The sequence below is a fragment of the Zootoca vivipara genome, chromosome 5 (genome assembly GCF_965207765.1).
Source record: "Zootoca vivipara chromosome 5, rZooViv2.hap1.1, whole genome shotgun sequence".
In the NCBI taxonomy this organism is placed as follows: Eukaryota; Metazoa; Chordata; class Lepidosauria; order Squamata; family Lacertidae; genus Zootoca; species Zootoca vivipara.
In genome coordinates, this window is record NC_142588.1 from 95266936 (window position 1) to 95283886 (window position 16951).

Genomic DNA, 16951 nt, shown 5'->3' on the forward strand with positions numbered 1-16951 from the left:
CTTCATTGCATGTCCAGGAATTCTAGCGTCAGAGACTAGAGACAAGAAAGCCTCAATTGTCAAGGTGCCCAACATATTTTCAAATGGCACGATGGCAGGGAGGCAGACACAGAGTTGCTGTGCGGTAAAAAATCCGAGGCTTCTGCATTTGGCAGCTGAGCCAAGCCACTTCCTTCATGGGCCATGCCTCTTTTTATGGTTCCTTTGAAGGGGGTCAGGAAGGGGGTCGAAGGGAGGAAGGGAAACGCTCAGGTGAACCATCTTCCCAATCACAGAAAGTTGGCGATCCACAATTTTGCAGCGATTATTCCTCTGTGGCCCCGTTCCGGGTCACGTCCACCTCTACATGGCAAGGGGAGACAGTGGCAATGTACCACTTCTGACGAAGTTTTATTAGCTGGGACGAGCAATCTACCATCTGCCAAAAAAAATTATTTCCAGAGAGGGTTCGGTTTCATTTTGCTAATTGACGGTCGGGATCTGAATTTTAATGGAGCAGCTCCTGCAGCCAAATGAAGCCGATTCCTCTTCGCCCAGAAGAAAAGGGGTATTGATCAGAGGGACAGGAGTCTTCCAGCTCTGCTGCTGGAGCCATGAATTGCATTTCCACAGAGAGGGCATCTGAGTGTGAAGAGTACAATATTTGGTCTCAGGGTGGCAGCGGCAGTGGAGGGGGGAATGCCCTCCCATTGAAGGCTGACCCACAGAGCGAAGGATGGGCAAAGCCGTCAATTTGCTGGGATTCAAAGCTGTATCGAACAAAATTCCACATGCAGAATTCTGAAACATAAGTGGCTTCTGCACCTGATTCTCATTTAAGAATAGTTTTTCTCCTCTTCTTTTTTTCATAGAATCATAGAGTTGGAAGAGACCACAAGGGCCATCCAGTCCAACCCCCTGCCAAGCAGGAAACACCATCAAAGCATTCTTGACATATGCCTGTCAAGCCTCTGCTTAAAGACCTCCAAAGAAGGAGACTCCACCACACTCCTTGGCAGCAAATTCCACTTTGATCCACTTCTGCTTTAATCCACTTCTGCTACTCGATGAGCTACAGGCAAGGGCTATTTTGGAATAGATAGTGGAACTGCACAATTGCGTGCAGTTTTGAACCCCTCCCAAACTCCAGTGGATTGCAAAACCTGGAATGTATTTTGTGATCCACAAAGGTCATTAAATGGGATGGAAAGAGGAGGATCTCTAGAAGCAGCAGGGGGAGAAAAGCACATCACCTGCTTCTTGCCTTGCAGAACCACTGGGGGACAAAGGGGGTGTGGCCCCTTCCGAGAGAATGGGTGGCTTACTTGCAACTGACCAGGCTAGAGTCTGGAGCGAAACACATTCCTCGCTTTGCATTTGAAGTTTTACTGCTCTTATCACTTTCAAATCAATTTCCTTGGGCCACACATGTTTGTATCTATGATTCCGAGTTGTCACAATATATTCAATTATTGGTAAACGCCTGGGATCACAGAATCAAGTCCCTCAATTTTGTTCACTCAAATAGACGAAATAGTTTTCATTGGATTTTGAACAAATGTGCAATTAATTGTTACTACTTTGAGTTCTGTTGGGTTGCTGTCTTCCTTAGTGGGTCATGAAAGCCACTATTCTGAAAAATGCTCAATCCATAGAGCATGAGACTCTTAATCTCAGGGTTGTGGGTTCGAGTCCCGGAAGCCAGCTCCCCATAGAGAAGGATCTTGCCATCTTCCATTCTGTGGACGTGACCAAGTCAGTGTAGACGTCGCTGTGTAGAGACGTGGGTGGCGCTGTGGTCTAAACCACTGAGCCTCTTGGGCTTGCCAATCGGAAGGTCGGCGGTTCGAATCCCCGCAAAGAGGTGAGCTCCCGCTGCTCTGTCCCACCTCCTGCCAACCTAGCAGTTTGAAAGCACACCAGCGCAAGTAGATAAATAGGTACCGCTGCAGCAGGAAGGTAAATGGCATTTCCGTGCGCTCTGGTTTCCGTCATGGTATCCCGTTGCGCCAGAAGCAGTTTAGTCCAGCTGGCCACATGACCCGGAAAGCTGTCTGTGGACAAATGCCGGCTCCCTCAGCCTGAAAGTGAGATGAGCGCCACAACAACATAGTCGCCTTGGACTGGACTTAATCATCCAGGGGTCCTTTATCTTTACCTTACCTGGACGTTGCTGAGCATGCTGGGAATGTGGGCTTGGAAGAGCACATCTTTGTTTGGTTTTCTGCCCTGCCATTTGATTCCCCAAATCCTCGTGACGCGGCCCATGTGGATGGCACTGAGGCACCACTCCTGGAAGCTATGAGCTGCCCATGACTCACTTCCATGCTCAACATGCAGGCCTGATAGACCTTCATCTTGGTATTGGATGTTAGCATCACATTCTCCCAGACCCTTTTGCAGAAGCGAGCCATCGCTGTAGCTGCCTTGCCAATACACTTGTCCAGAGGCTCATAAACTTGCAAATGCATACAATTAAAACCCTCTGCAAAGCGAAGCCTCCAGCCCCACCCGGGCTTCAGAGCTTACCATATACCACCAGACCTTTGGCTTGGTCCCGGCTGGATAAAACCCTTCCACATCCGGGCAGGTGAGGTTCTTGTTTGTGTAGTCCAAATACATGAGGACTTCTTCCGGCCTGATGGCGTGGCTGACGCAGGAACCGGGGTCTTTGTCAATGACCTCTAGTGGGAAAGCGACTTTGCTGCAATAGGTGGTGTTTCTGCAAGGAAAGGGAAAAAAGAGATTTCAAGGTTTCGACCACAAGGTTAAGAGGGAAGGTTCACACTCAAAATACAAAAGCACTCACCGGTCACCCGAATATCTTTCTTGCATGTGACTGTCAGCTGTTGAACATTTTTATGTTTTACTGAAGTGAGGATGCAGTGATGAGATAGAATTTTAAAAAATTGTAGCATTGGAAGGTACCTAAAGGGTCATCTAGTCCAACCCGTGGGATGTGGTGGGTGCAAGGAGAGAAGGTGGCTGAAAGAATAATTCCTGAATTCCCAATTTGACTCATGAGAGCTTTCTTTCTTTGGGCCATTTTCTTTTTAGACCTATATTGCAATTATATTTTATCCTGGCATTCTACCTCAATGTACTTTTCTCTTGCATGCAATTTGCTTTCACTTATTTTATGTGCATTGTTTTCAGAGATTTATTGCTGCAATTAAGTTGCTAAAAATGTATAGTTATGATTATTCGCAGCAGCAGCGGCTGTACTGATCATGGAATTTGTACTTTTATCAGATACAGTGGAGAGAGAGAGAGAGAGATCTTTGCTGAGATATGTAAACAGCGTAGAGATTCCTTGAAATACAAAGTAATATGAAAGCTAAACAAACTAACTTGAAATACAAAGTAATATGCAAAAACAAACACACTTGAAATACAAAGTAATATGCAAGCTAAACAAACCAAGAAATATTTGTTTGCTTCTTCATATTTATATCTGCCACTATTCCTCCCACCTAGTCCCATCACCTCCTGACAAATAGGGGGGGGGGAATGTAGGCAGTGAGAGATTTTACTTTCTTGGGCTCCTTGATCACTGCAGATGGTGACAGCAGTCACGAAATTAAAAGACGCCTGCTTCTTGGGAGAAAAGCAATGACAAACCTAGACAGCATCTTAAAAAACAGAGACATTACCTTGCCTACAAAGGTCCGTATAGTTAAAGCTATGGTTTTCCCAGTAGTGATGTATGGAAGTGAGAGCTGGACCATAAAGAAGGCTGATCGCCGAAGAATTGATGCTTTTGAATTATGGTGCTGGAGGAGACTCTTGAGAGTCCCGTGGACTGCAAGAAGATCAAACCTATCCATTCTTAAGGAAATCAGCCCTGAGTGCTCCCTGGAAGGACAGATCGTGAAGCTGAGGCTCCAATACTTTGGCCACCTCATGAGAAGAGAAGAATCCTTGGAAAAGACCCTGATGTTGGGAAAGATTGAGGGCACTAGGAGAAGGGGATGACAGAAGACGAGATGGTTGGACAGTGTTCTCGAAGCTACGAACATGAGTTTGACCAAACTGCGGGAGGCAGTGGAAGACAGGAGTGCCTGGCGTGCTCTGGTCCATGGGGTCACGAAGAGTTGGACACGACTAAACGACTAAACAACAACAACAACAACAACAACAACAACAACAACAACAACAACAAAAAATTCCTCTCAAGCAGAACACAAAGCGGCTGTAACAATTTTCTAAACAATCGTGGAAAAAGGCAAGAAAGATGATTGGATGACCCAAACACCTTCATTCTTCCAACCTTAAAACCCCACCCTACACCAGGTTCAAGCATGACCCCCCCTCTCCCTCGGCTTCCTTACCTGAGCATGCAGGTGTAGTTCCCCGTGTCGTTGAGCAGAGCAGGGCGGAACCAGAGGGTGTCCTTCTCCTTGCTGATGTGGTTGTCGGGGAGGCGGAAATTGATGGGCTCCTCGATGTCCTGGCCTCGCCCAATCCAGTACCAGATCAGAGTGAGGCCCGCAGAGTGGGCAGTACTGTAGTTGTACTTCAGGAAGGCTTCGAAGAGAGGACACTTGATTTTGGCCGGCTCCCCATTGTAGACCGGCTTGTGCTTCATGGTGTCCACGCCCCAGTCGTCGCAGCGCTCTAGGGGGGCAGGGAGAGAAATTTGCAGTCACCGGCACTCGGCCTAACCTACCTTGCAGGGTTGTTGTGAAGGCAAATGGAGAAAGAACACTGTTTGCCAAACGGCTGGGATAAAAATGTAATTTTTTATTATGCAATATTCAGGACCATTCCATGAAGATGACTGGGTGTGGGGACCAAGAGTAGGTTCTTTCTTGCACCTTTACATGCTTAGAAAGCTGAGGTATAGAATCATAGAATTTTAGAGTTGGAAGGGACTGTGAGGGTCATCTAGTCCAACCCCCTGCAACGCAGGAATCTTTTGTCCAACGTGGGGCTCGAACCCATGACCTTGAGATTAAGAGTCTCATGCTCTACCAACTAATGTTACTTAGTTTTTGTATTTTAATTTCAGGATGTTTTAAAATACTGTTGTAATTTCCCCCCTTGATCTTATTGTTTTTGCTTACTGTAAGGTGCTTTGACAGTTTTTTCCTTAAGCAAGCCATCAGTGTGCAAATTGTATGAAACAAAATAATTTTATAAAAATGCATTTAATTTATGGACTATGTAAGAGCAGGAACGGCTCTGAGGCAGAGGGCTCAAACAGCATTCAACTGTTAGCTGAAAATCCTTACCCATTACAAAATCAAATTTAAGCCAAGTGGTACGGAGAATCGGCCACCTGCTGAGGGGTATAAAACGGCCATATGTCGGGAGGAGGGAACAAAATGATCGAAAAAGACGCAGGCCAAAAAAGATTCTGCACACTTTCCTGGGCAGAAGCCTTGCTGAATACTCTTCGAACGCAATTCTTTCTCCCTTCCGTTCTGATAACTGCCCCATCCTCAGATTTGCACTGCTAAACCGATCTTCCAATCTGCAAAATAATCTAGCACCCCCCAGATTGCTATATTCACGCAAGAGCCTTTCAGTGAACGACTCTGTCCAAACATCTCCCAGAAATCGGCAGAAGGTCGGATTGCGGGTTTGGGACCCTGTGGAACGGCAGGAATCGTTCCGAGATCCAGCAAAACGTCCAGCACATTGACTGGCAACTGGCACGCGTGTATATTTAATTCCATGTCTAATTTACCATGGCCGAATGTTGTCTGTCACACTCGGGGAGCATATTTATGCATTCGTCTGGCTTGTCTCTCCCTCCCGGGATTCTCAATTTACATGTTAATAAGTTTTATCTGGCTGAGGCATGGATCTGGGGGACAATGCCATTCATCGAGCTCCCCGTTCAGAGTAGCGCAGGGTCTAATCTTGTTACCAAATGGGAGAACTGAAGCAGGATTCAGAGAAGCACAGAATCATGCCCATTATGGAAAATAAAGTCTGTGCAGTTCTTCACTCTGTCCTGAACCTCCCAACTGTTGGGTGTTTCATTGTGGATGCCCACAAATTCTACAGTTATAAGGGGGGGGGGCGACGACACATTTTTCTGCCTGCTTTCTCCACACCATGTATAATCCTACACTTTTCTTTTTTCATTCACATCTAGATGGGATGGGCCCTTGGAAGTTCAATCCTTGCCTACTCAAGTCACAAAATAGAGATATGGTCAGCCTACAGCAACTTTTGCGTCAGGATTTTATTTATTTATTTTATTTATTTCTAAGAACAAAATGCACAAAGAGGGATAGCTCAGCTTAAAGACCTCCAAAGAAGGAGACTCCACCACACTCCTTGGCAGCAAATTCCACTGCCGAACAGCTCTTACTGTCAGGAAGTTCTTCCTAATGTTTAGGTGGAATCTTCTTTCTTGTAGCTTGAATCCATTGCTCCATGTCCGCTTCTCTGGAGCAGCAGAAAACAACCTTTCTCCCTCCTCTATATGACATCCTTTCATATATTTGAACATGGCTATCATATCACCCCTTAACCTTCTCTTCTCCAGGCTAAACATACCCAGCTCCCTAAGCCGTTCCTCATAAGGCATTGTTTCCAGGCCTTTGACCATTTTGTTTGCCCTCCTCTGGACACGTTCCAGCTTGTCAGTATCCTTCTTGAACTGTGGTGACCCTCGTGGTCCCCTCCATCTTTTATGATTCGGTGAAAATGTTTCTGTCAAGTTACAATCTTAACTTTTTCAGACTGAAAGGTGATCATAGATTTGTGGAGTTAGAAAGAAGCCCCAAGGGACATCTAGTCTGCAATCTCAGCTAAAGCATCCATGAGAGAAGGCCATTCAACCTCTCCTTCAAGACCTCCAAGGAAGGAGACTCCATCACTTTCTGAGAGAGCTCCTTGCTCCATCTACAGGGATTTTAAGATGGCTATCATATCAGACCACACCTGGAATACTGCATCCAGTTCTGGGTGCCACAATTTAAGAAGGATATTTACAAGCTGGAAGGTGTGCAGAAGGGCAACCAAGATGGTCAAGGGTCTGGAAACTGAGCCTGATGAGGAACAGTTGAAGGATCTGTGTATGCTTAGCTTGGAAAAGAGGAGACCAAGAGGAGATATGAGAGCCATCTTCAAATATCTCCAGGACTGTCAAATGGAAGAAGGGGAAAGCTTGTATTCTCCTGCTCTGGTGGGTAGGACTCTCAGACTGCCTGTTAGGCCTCAGAATTGCATCCAGATAATGTGGCCATCTCATTTCAGCAGCATCTGTTCTTGGTGAAAGCATCATTGGGGAATTAAGCATTTCAACTGCCGAGATGCCTTAGGTGGGCTCCTCTCTACTGCCCTTATTAGTGTGAAATCTGCACAAGGTGGTGGTTACTGTTAGCCAACTTGGACGTGCAAAAGTTCTGGGGAAGGCGGGATCTGTCAGAATCAGTCATCTCTTTGAGGGCTGTGCGTCACCTCGATTTCATACATTGCTGAGTCATGAAGAGGAGCCCATTTCCTTCCTTCCTTCCTTCCTCCCTCCCTGGGCAGGCGGCCACAATGGTTCAACACCCGCTCTGTGTTAACAGAAAACTGAGCCGGATTCCTCCTTGGCACTGGGCCAAGGCCAGCTCCAAGCCAACGGGCACTTTCCTGCCTCTTTGCTCGAGATTAAAGAGGCTGCTAGATGCGGCCTCCTCACATCTGCAAGACTCCTTTCTTTTTAAATTCAGAGCGCTGGGATTCTTGTGAGGGTGAGTTCTAGGAATTTGGGGAAAGTATAGCTTTTATGTATGTTTTATTGGGTTGTGGGAGTTGTGTAAGTGTTGTGATACTATACAAAAAGCTATGTTCTTCTTCTTCTTTGGCGATTGCTTGTGGCTGAGTAAGATTGTCTTCTATAAACACGGTTTTAATAATAATAATAATAATAATAATAATAATAATAATAATAATATTTATAACCCGCCCATCAGGCTGGGTTTCCCCAGCCACTCTGGGCGGCTTCCAACAAAGATTAAAAATATATCAAAATGTCACACATTAAAAACTTCCCTAAACAATGAGTCCGTAAGTGACTGTGGAAGCCAATTCTGGATCCACACGTCCTTCCACAGTGCGGACATTGGTTTCCAGGCAGGAGTTGATCACGGTGATGGTTTGCCAAGCGTGTCTTCCTCTTAGCACATTTCTCCCTTGCGTCCTGAGTTCGAGTGTCTTCAAAGCCCAGGACACTTTTGGTAAAGGCTGTTCTCCAACTGGAGCACTCCCAGGCCAGTGTTTCCCAGTTGTCGGTGTTTATACTACAATTTTTTAGATTTGCCTTCAGATTTGCCTTTATTTATTCATTTTGAGTGTGTCAGACCAACACAGCTACCTACCTGAATCTTTCATTGCAGGACACTGAACCAGATGACCCTTGGGGTCCCTTCCAACTCTACAGCTTTAGAATTTCGCACTTACCTGAATTTTGCAATGCAGTTCCCCAAAGAAGCATTTTAATAATGCACATTTTGGGGGAAAGTGTGCATAGAAATGAAACAATTTTTTAAAAAAATAATCCTTTTTTTCTTCATTAGAATAGAAGATAATCATAGAAATAACATACAGAAATTGCTTGCAAATACATTAGTCAAGACCACATGCGAATATATGTTTAAATAAGAAAAATTCACACTAAAACGCCAATGTGTTGTTGTTTTTTCAATTGCAAATTGTTGCAAAATGTGGAGAATGAATGGATTTAGGACCAGAAAATTGAGAAACAGAAAGACTCAAAACTGACAGGACCTGCCTTCCTTAATCCAAGGGGCAGCAAAACTCTCCCAAAGATTATCAGGCCATGAGGAGAGCAAAGAGTATTGTTGAGAGAGGATATGTCCACTTCTCTCGGACTCCCAGAGACCCATCCGTAGGGAGCTGGAATAACTCAGGGCCTGGGTAGCTTGGGAATCCCCAGAGCCGACTCTTCCTGACTGTGACAAATGGGCCTGTCAGCGGCTCTGGCTAATTGCATGCCAACGTGTTCAACGTGCTCTTTGCCCTTTGCCCGACGGAGCCCCGAACCACCGCCCCGCTTTGCAAAACAGGAGGGGGCAAACTCGCCTTGCGGGAAGGTAGCTGAGGGGGCTGCATTTCCCAGTTAGGCCCTCGGCTTCCATCCTGGGCTTCGCGTTTGCACACTCAGCGCCCTCCTGGCCTTCGGTAACAGGAGTGGGGGAACGCTTCTTTGCACCACTGTGGGACAGCCTGGGTCCTTTGCCTCTGTCCATGCTCAGAGGAGCAGCTCTTTGGATCCCAGATTCTCAGGAACAGTTTCTTCTCTAGAGCGATTTTGGCCTTAAATGGAAAGCCTGGACTTTGAAGTCATCTTATTTTATTTGTTATTTGTATTATATTTACTGTTTTTAATTAGGTTTTGTAATTTTGGATTATGCGGAATGCTTTATCTGAGTGGATGTAGAAACCGAGTAATTTTGTTGTTCCCGCAAGGGGACAATGACAATAAACATATCTTATCTTATCTCAGATGCCAGGCACGTTCAGCTCCCAAGAGACGGTGATCTACTGACAGTATAAAAATACTGGCTGTGATCTACCCATTGTCAAAGTTGTGGAGCTTTTTCTTGGGGGGAGGGGGGGGCGCAAAGCTGTTGAGCTTCTTTTGGGGGGGGTAGATCAATCAGGATCCCGCGATCAACCGGGATCAGCCATTGACGCCACACAATCAACCGGCAGATTGCGAACGACAGGTTGGACACGCTGACCAGATGCTTATTTTGCATTTTCCAGGGAAGCTCCACCTGTAGCTTCCTGCCCGAGGCCAAAGTGGGACGGAGTCACTCACCAGAGGGGCTGCCGAGGTCAAGGGCGCAGAGCCAGAGAGCTACCAGCAGGAGGCAGCGGACCTTCATCCTGCAGGGACAGAAAAACAACCACAGGGGACAGAATGGTCATTTCGGCTGTTTTGTTGCCCGTGACGATGATGATGTTCTTATATTTATACCCCACCTTTTCATAGAATCATAGAATCATAGAGCCATAGCTGCCAAGTTATCCCTTTTTTAAAGGGATTTTCCCTTATGCTGAATAGGCTTCCTCGCGAGAAAAGGGAAAACTTGGCAGCTATGCATAGAGTTGGAAGAGACCCCAAGGGCCATCCAGTCCAACCCCCTGCCAAGCAGGAAACACCATCAAAGCATTCTTGACATATGCCTGTCAAGCCTCTGCTTAAAGACCTCCAAAGAAGGAGACTCCACCACACTCCTTCGCAGCAAATTCCACTGCCAAACAGCTCTTACTGTCAGGAAGTTCTTCCTAATGTTTAGGTGGAATCTTCTTTCTTGTAGTTTGAATCCATTGCTCCGTGTCCGCTTCTCTGGAGCAGCAGAGAACAACCTTTCTCCCTCCTCTATATGACATCCTTTTATATATTTGAACATGGCTATCATATCACCCCTTAACCTTCTCTTCTCCAGGCTAAACATACCCAGCTCCCTAAGCTGTTCCTCATAAGGCATCGTTTCCAAGCCTTTGACCATTTTGGTTGCCCTCTTCTGGACACGTTCAAGCTTGTCAGTATCCTTCTTGAACTGTGGTGCCCAGAACTGGACACAGTACTCCAGGTGAGGTCTGACCAGAGCAGAATACAGTGGTACTATTACTTCCCTTGATCTAGATGTTATACTCCTATTGATGCAGCCCAGAATTGCATTGGCTTTTTTAGCTGCTGCATCACACTGCTGACTCATTTCAAGTTTTTGGTCTACCTTGACCACAAACTTTTACCCTGACAGGACTCCAGGCAGCTGACACATCAAAACAAGAACCACTAAAAACATAGAAAAACCAATCGTTAAAATACAAAAATTCCTTCCAGTAGCACCTTAGAGACCAACTAAGTTTGTTACTGGCATGTGCTTTCGTGTGCATGCAACACTTCTTCAGATTCAGTGTGCATGCACACAAAAGCTCATACCAATGACAAACTTAGTTTGCCTCTAAGGTGCTACTGGAAGGAATTTTTTAATTTTGTTTCGACTACGGCAGACCAACACGGCTACCTACCTGTCATTAAAATACAATTCAGCATGGATGGAGTTAAAAGCTATACATATATACAATCTCTTTTAAAACATAGCAATAATTGTAATAAAAACAACACTACAACAACCTCCATTGGCTTTTTAAAATAGTGTATTTATAAAGCAGCATCAATGCACCTGGCGTAGTCTGAAGGCAAGGCAGGCAGGTCCCTGACCAGGTGCCAACAATTTAAAAATCATGATTAAAAACAGTTAAAACAGAAAATCTCTACCCAGGAATAGCCACAGCTGAGACACCAGCCCGCCCAAGCTGGTAAAAGGCACTTTTAGCTACAGAGGAGTCCACCTGAGCCTCAAGCGATAATGATGGTTGCATACGAACATCAGAAGAGCCAGCTGGATCAGGCCCATGGCCCACCTAGTCCAGCATCCCCTTCTCGCAGTGGCCAACCAGATGCCTGTGAGAAACCAGCAAGCAGGATTCGGGCGCAACAGCCACACTCTCCCCTCCTGTGGTTTCCACAAACTTTCATTTTTTCCCATTTACTGTATTTCATTTATTGAATTTATATACTGCCCTAAACCCAGAGGTTATAGGTTACATGAGATTCAGAAGCATTGCTGCCTCCAAATGTGGCCAGTAGCCACCGACAGCCCTCTCCTTCTCCAAGCATTTGCCCAGTCGTCTTTTAAAGTCATCTAGTTTGCTGACCATCACCACCTCCTGAGGGAGGGAGTTCCACAGTTTAACTACCGGTATGTGGGTCCTAGTGGAGAGCGAGAAAAACCTCCATGCCATTAAAAGGCTTTCTGGGAAATGATATATAATGGGTTAAAGAAAATGTTTAAAAACTCTTTTGTTAAAAAAACCACACACCAGAAGCCTTTTTACTGGGTATAGTAGGCAAAGAGATCCCAAATAAAGATAAGAGACTGTTCATGTATGCAACAACGGTGGCAAGAATTCCTTTAGCCCCAAAATGGAAACAACAAGAAGAACCAATGAAAGAAGAGGGGCAGATGAAGATGAAGGACTTTGCGGAACTGGCGAAGTTGACAGGAAAATCTGAAACCAGCACGATCAAGTATTCCAAAAGGACTGGAGTAAATTTATACAATATTTGAAAGATCATTGTAAGCAATTAACAACACTAGTAGGACCTTAGAGACCAACTAAGTTTGGTCTCTAAGGTGCTACTGGAAGGATTTATTTTATTTTATTTTTTATTTTATTTTTGTTTTGACTACGTCAGACCAACACGGCTACCTACCTGTAACCAACACTAGTAGGGTTAGCTGAAGAATTGCAACGAGAAATTTTCTTACCTTTCTACATTTATTTAAATTTTGAGGTATTTGGTGATGAGTTTTATTAGAATTAGAAAATATATAAAATGCTGTGATATAAAGGTTAACTTTGAAAGCCAAGAGGCGGGAGGGAAGGAAGTTGATAGGCCAAAGAGGTAAAGTGGATAATAATGATGCCATTATATATGTTTGAATGGAAAATTAAATAAAATTATTTAAGAAAAAGAAAAACCTCCATGCCATTCAAGTGGGGGGGGGGGACCTATACAGTATACAAGAGCTGGAATGTGCCACTTATTCCAGGACCCCTATCAGCTTGCTATTCTCAGTTGGTGAGTCTTCTCTGGGAATAATTGCAGAGAGAGAGAGACTGGGGTCCCTTTTCTGCAACCCCTCCCTGGCCCCCCAAAGGCTCAAGGGCCAGCCCCTCGACATCCTGCACCTCCTTCCCAGAATAAGCAGCTCTCTTGTGGTGGCTGCTGCTGGTTGGCATGCCCTGAGATGTTCTAATGAGCCTGGCTCTCCCCTGGGGCCTCCAGATCATTAAGGAAGGAAAACAATTAGAGGAGCGAAGGCAAACTTCGTCAAGCGCCTCCGCTGCTGTATGCACCTCTGCCTCCCAAAGGTGTTCAAAGACAAAGCGAAAAAGCAAAACCAGGGGCAGCGAGGCACACAGGTCAGCTGGCAGATAGGAGGCCTAAAACCCCTTCATTAATTAGGACGAAACGACCCAAGACATCAATCCTGCCCAGAGCCCCTTCTTGGTACCAAACCAGAAGAGATGGGGCCAGCCACGTTTGTTTAAATATCGCCAGGGTGCATGGCGTGAACTTTGGAACTCCCTGCCTCTTCAGATCCTGCAATGCAGCAAAGGTTTAGGATCAGAGTTTTTCTTCTCCTAGTTGGGCCACCTTCGCAGGCTGATGAGCCCCACCTGCCTCTCCCTTCCCTCTAAAGCATGTGCAGAAACCGCCTTCTTGACCGCCGGACCCACTCTTGGTCTCGTCTACTCAGTCTTCCAGAGCCTGTCTTTGCATGCAGGGGAAGTCCATCACTCACCAAAGGTTTGAGATCCATTGGGTGCCCTCACCTGGTTTAGCCGGCCAATCGAAGCCATTCCTGGGTTGTGACCGCTGTCACCTGCTGACGGCTTGTAGGAGTCACGGGTGAGAGCCGAGTGCAGGGTGGGAACCAAAGGTGGACAAACTACCCCAGAAGGAGCACAATGTGTCCTGTATCGAAGGTACTTCCCATTCCCTAACACCCCATACAACCCAGGTAGGAAGCAAATGCAGTAAAAAAAATTAATTTTATTTTTTTTAAAAAAAAAAAATCTGTGGCAAAGCTATTGGCTCCATTTGGCCCTTGATTCATGAAGATGAAGCCCCCCTCAGCACCACCCACTTAGCACCTTGGACAGAGACCATGTCAATGTCCCAAGTTGGGCCCCTCTCCTGTCTCCATTTGCCGCTTTGGTGGTCTTTCCCAAAGTCCCCTGGGCAAAGCTGAACAGCAACCTGCCACTCAACCACCGTACCCTTAGCAACGAGAGGCAAATGCCGTGGCAACCAGACGTCACCCCCAATGAAGATGATCTGTTTTCATTTTGCTTTAAGCATCTACGACTGACCTGAAGGCTCCGAAGCAAACTGCAAATGTCAGACTGAAGGACCCAACCAAACAGACCAAACCTTTTTGCACCTTTGCTATTACTAATAATTGTTATACTTATTTATCTCCTGCAATTTTCCCCACACTATGACTCAAGGCAGCTCAGGCAAGTGAAAACAATGCAGATAAAATATGAAAAGCGAAAAACATACGAAAGAAAAAGGCTAAGAAAAGTAGTCAGACGCTGATAGAATTAAAAATAAATAACCAGTAGATTAAAATGCACAGCGCTATCAAAAGCCATTTCCTTAAAAAACAAACAAACCACAGTCAGTTCCCAGAGGCCTGCCGAAATAAAACTGTCTTTGTTATCCCACTTTTCAACTACTATTACCCTTAATATCTGTATATTAGAGAACTGCAGCAGAATCCTAAACAGTGATGACACAGAAGCTTGCAATGGCTCTCCTTTTCCAACACATTCAGTTAAGAATTCTGTTTATGTCACAAATTTGTATCACCAACCAATTCTCAAAACCTGGTGGCGATGACCAGGGAGGGTTAAAAATCCTCAACAGATATTATAAGAGGCAGCCTCCCTAAGAGCATCATGCAGGATCCGGATCCTGTTCTCACAGTGGCCAGCCAGATGCTCCAGGGGGAAGTTCGGGAGTCACAGAGCCAGAATTGGACAGCCACCAAATTAATACCCATAAATGCCGGCTATTTGTATCCGTTCTTCCCAGCTATCTGGCATGGAGAAGTGGAGGGAGAGACTTTTTTCTCTTCCCTCTTTCATAACACTAGAACTCGTGGACATCCAAGGAAGCTGAATGTCGGAAGAATCGGGACGGATAAAAGGAAGGCAGCACACAATTGAACTGCGGAACTCCCTCCCACAGGAAGAATTGATGGCCACTAAGCTAGATAGCTTTAAAAGAGGATGAGACAAATTCATGGAGGAGCCAAGGATTATTGATGGCTACTAGCCAGGATAGGGATGTGGGTGGCGCTGTGGTCTAAACCAGTGGTCCTCAACCTTGGGCCTCCAGATGTTTTTGGCCTACAAGTCCCATGATCCCTAGCTAGCAGGACCAGTGGTCAGGGATGATGGGAACTGTAGTCTCAAAGCATCTGGAGGCCCAAGGTTGAGGACCACTGGTCTCAACCACCGAGCCACTTGGGCTTGCCGCTCAGATGGTCAGCGGTTCGAATCCCTGTGACAGGGTGAGCTCCTGTTGCTCTGTCCCAGCTCCTGGCAGCCTAGCAGTTCGAAAGCACACCAGTGCAAGTAGATAAATAGGTACCGCTCCAGCGGGAAGGTAAACGGCATTTCCGTTCGCTCTGGTTTCTCTCATGCACCAGAAGCAGTTTAGTCCTGCTGGCCACATGACCCAGAATGCTGTCTGCGGAAAAACGCCGGCTCCCTCGGCCTGAAAGTGCACCACAACCCCACAGTCGCCTTTGACTGGACTTAACTGTCCCTGGGTCCTTTGCCTTTACCTTTTACCTTTACTAGCGAGGATGGCTCTGCTCTGCCTCCACAACTGGAGGCAACAATGCTTCTGAATACCATCTGCTGGAAACCGCAGGAGGGGCATCTGGTTGGCCACTGTGAGAACAGGAGGCTGGACCAGGTGCTTCCCCTTTGGCCTGATCCGGCAGGCTCTCCTTACATTCTTATCTGATTCAACCACACTCGCAAGAGCCTTCCGGAGATAGGAAGATAAGAACTCTGCAAAGTCAACCGGCCTGTTATTGCGGTGCAGACTGGCTGCTTGCCTCTATCTCTGGAGATTTCAGGCATGCCCACCTCAAGATACACCAAGACAAGGGAGCTGACTTGCCCCCCACATTGCAGGGCCTCATCACATGATGTGTTATGCCACATGTCATGTGAGGCATCCTGCCTCCGGGCCAGTGCGCTGGGTGGGGAATGGGGAGTATGGATCTGGGCCCCACAATCCGCACTGGTGGAAGTTGGGTGTGGGGGGGGCACACTGCCTTGGGTATCATCCCGGGGGGGGGTGACATTCGGTGTGCTGCCCACCCGCATTTCCGACTCCCACAACTACCACTGTCGGTGTACTGGCGTGGTGGAGGAACGATCCCCCAGGCATAACACAGGATTCATTCTAGCCATCTCTCCGAGTTCTTCATGACCTGAGCCTGGTTGTTGACATCGGGCACATGTTCCATAAATCTTGCAGAGTAAAAACACAGTGGAGTGAGGCTGAGATTTGTGCACTAAGCTACTTTATTGCTAAGAATTAAGCAGAACAAAAGAAAGCATGTCTCCTCTCTCCCAGAAAAGTCAGAAGAAGTAAACAACAAACGGAAACAGAAGACAGGTACAGCAACATCCGCTCCCGTGATTCCCAACAGTTATTGCTGGAATGCATCAACACAGCCTTGTGACTGCACGGACTGCACAGTGGGAGGAAACAGAAACCTAACAACCACAAGCAAAGCGGCGTGAGCCGCCAGGGGAAGGGGGGAGCTGCTGTGCCGCTTTGCTCACGGTAGGCGTGGGAGTCACAGGAGGTCACTCTCCGCGCCCTGCGCCCCTTGGGAGTGTGCCCCCCTACCTTGGGACCCCGCCCGCCCTGGCCAGCGCAAGCATAAGCTCCGCCACTGGCACTCTGCGCTCAGCCCCCTCCTCCCCGCACATCAGGCAGGGGGCTGAAGGGTCTTCAGCCCCCCCCCACCTGGTGCCCCTGCACCAAGGCCAATGGAGAGTGCAAGTGGTAGATTGCAACATGGTTCAATGCTGTCTACAAAGCCTTTGGCATCCTTGGGAGGAGGAGGCCTGGACAAGTGCTTGGAGTGCAGATGCGATCAAGGAAAAAGACATGCATATAGTTCCCCAAACCACCTCCTCCTCTGCAGCCTCATCTATGTGGTTCAAGAGCACCGCTAATTATAGGTAAAGTCACACGTGAAACTCTGCACACTGGGCTATAGGTCATACCAGGGCTGGGCTGTTTTTGTTCTTATTTTTCTTGTGTATTTTGTGTTTCCCTATATCAGGGGTGTCATGGACTGCAAGAAGATCAAACCTATCC

General features: G+C 46.7%; 1 protein-coding gene across 4 annotated transcripts in view; it reads right to left on the minus strand.

The window, feature by feature from the left end:
* IL1RAP (interleukin 1 receptor accessory protein) overlaps positions 1 to 16951 on the minus strand; it is an 84736-nt gene that overhangs the window by 46972 nt on the left and 20813 nt on the right. For all 4 annotated transcript variants that reach the window (XM_035133258.3, XM_060274260.2, XM_035133260.3 and 1 more), the window contains 3 exons: positions 9770 to 9837; positions 4311 to 4596; positions 2509 to 2701 (listed from right to left, as the gene is read on the minus strand). In XM_035133258.3, coding sequence (XP_034989149.3) covers positions 2509 to 2701; positions 4311 to 4596; positions 9770 to 9836 — 546 coding nt within the window. In that variant the 5' untranslated portion in view covers position 9837. The remainder of the gene's footprint in view (positions 1 to 2508; positions 2702 to 4310; positions 4597 to 9769; positions 9838 to 16951) is intronic.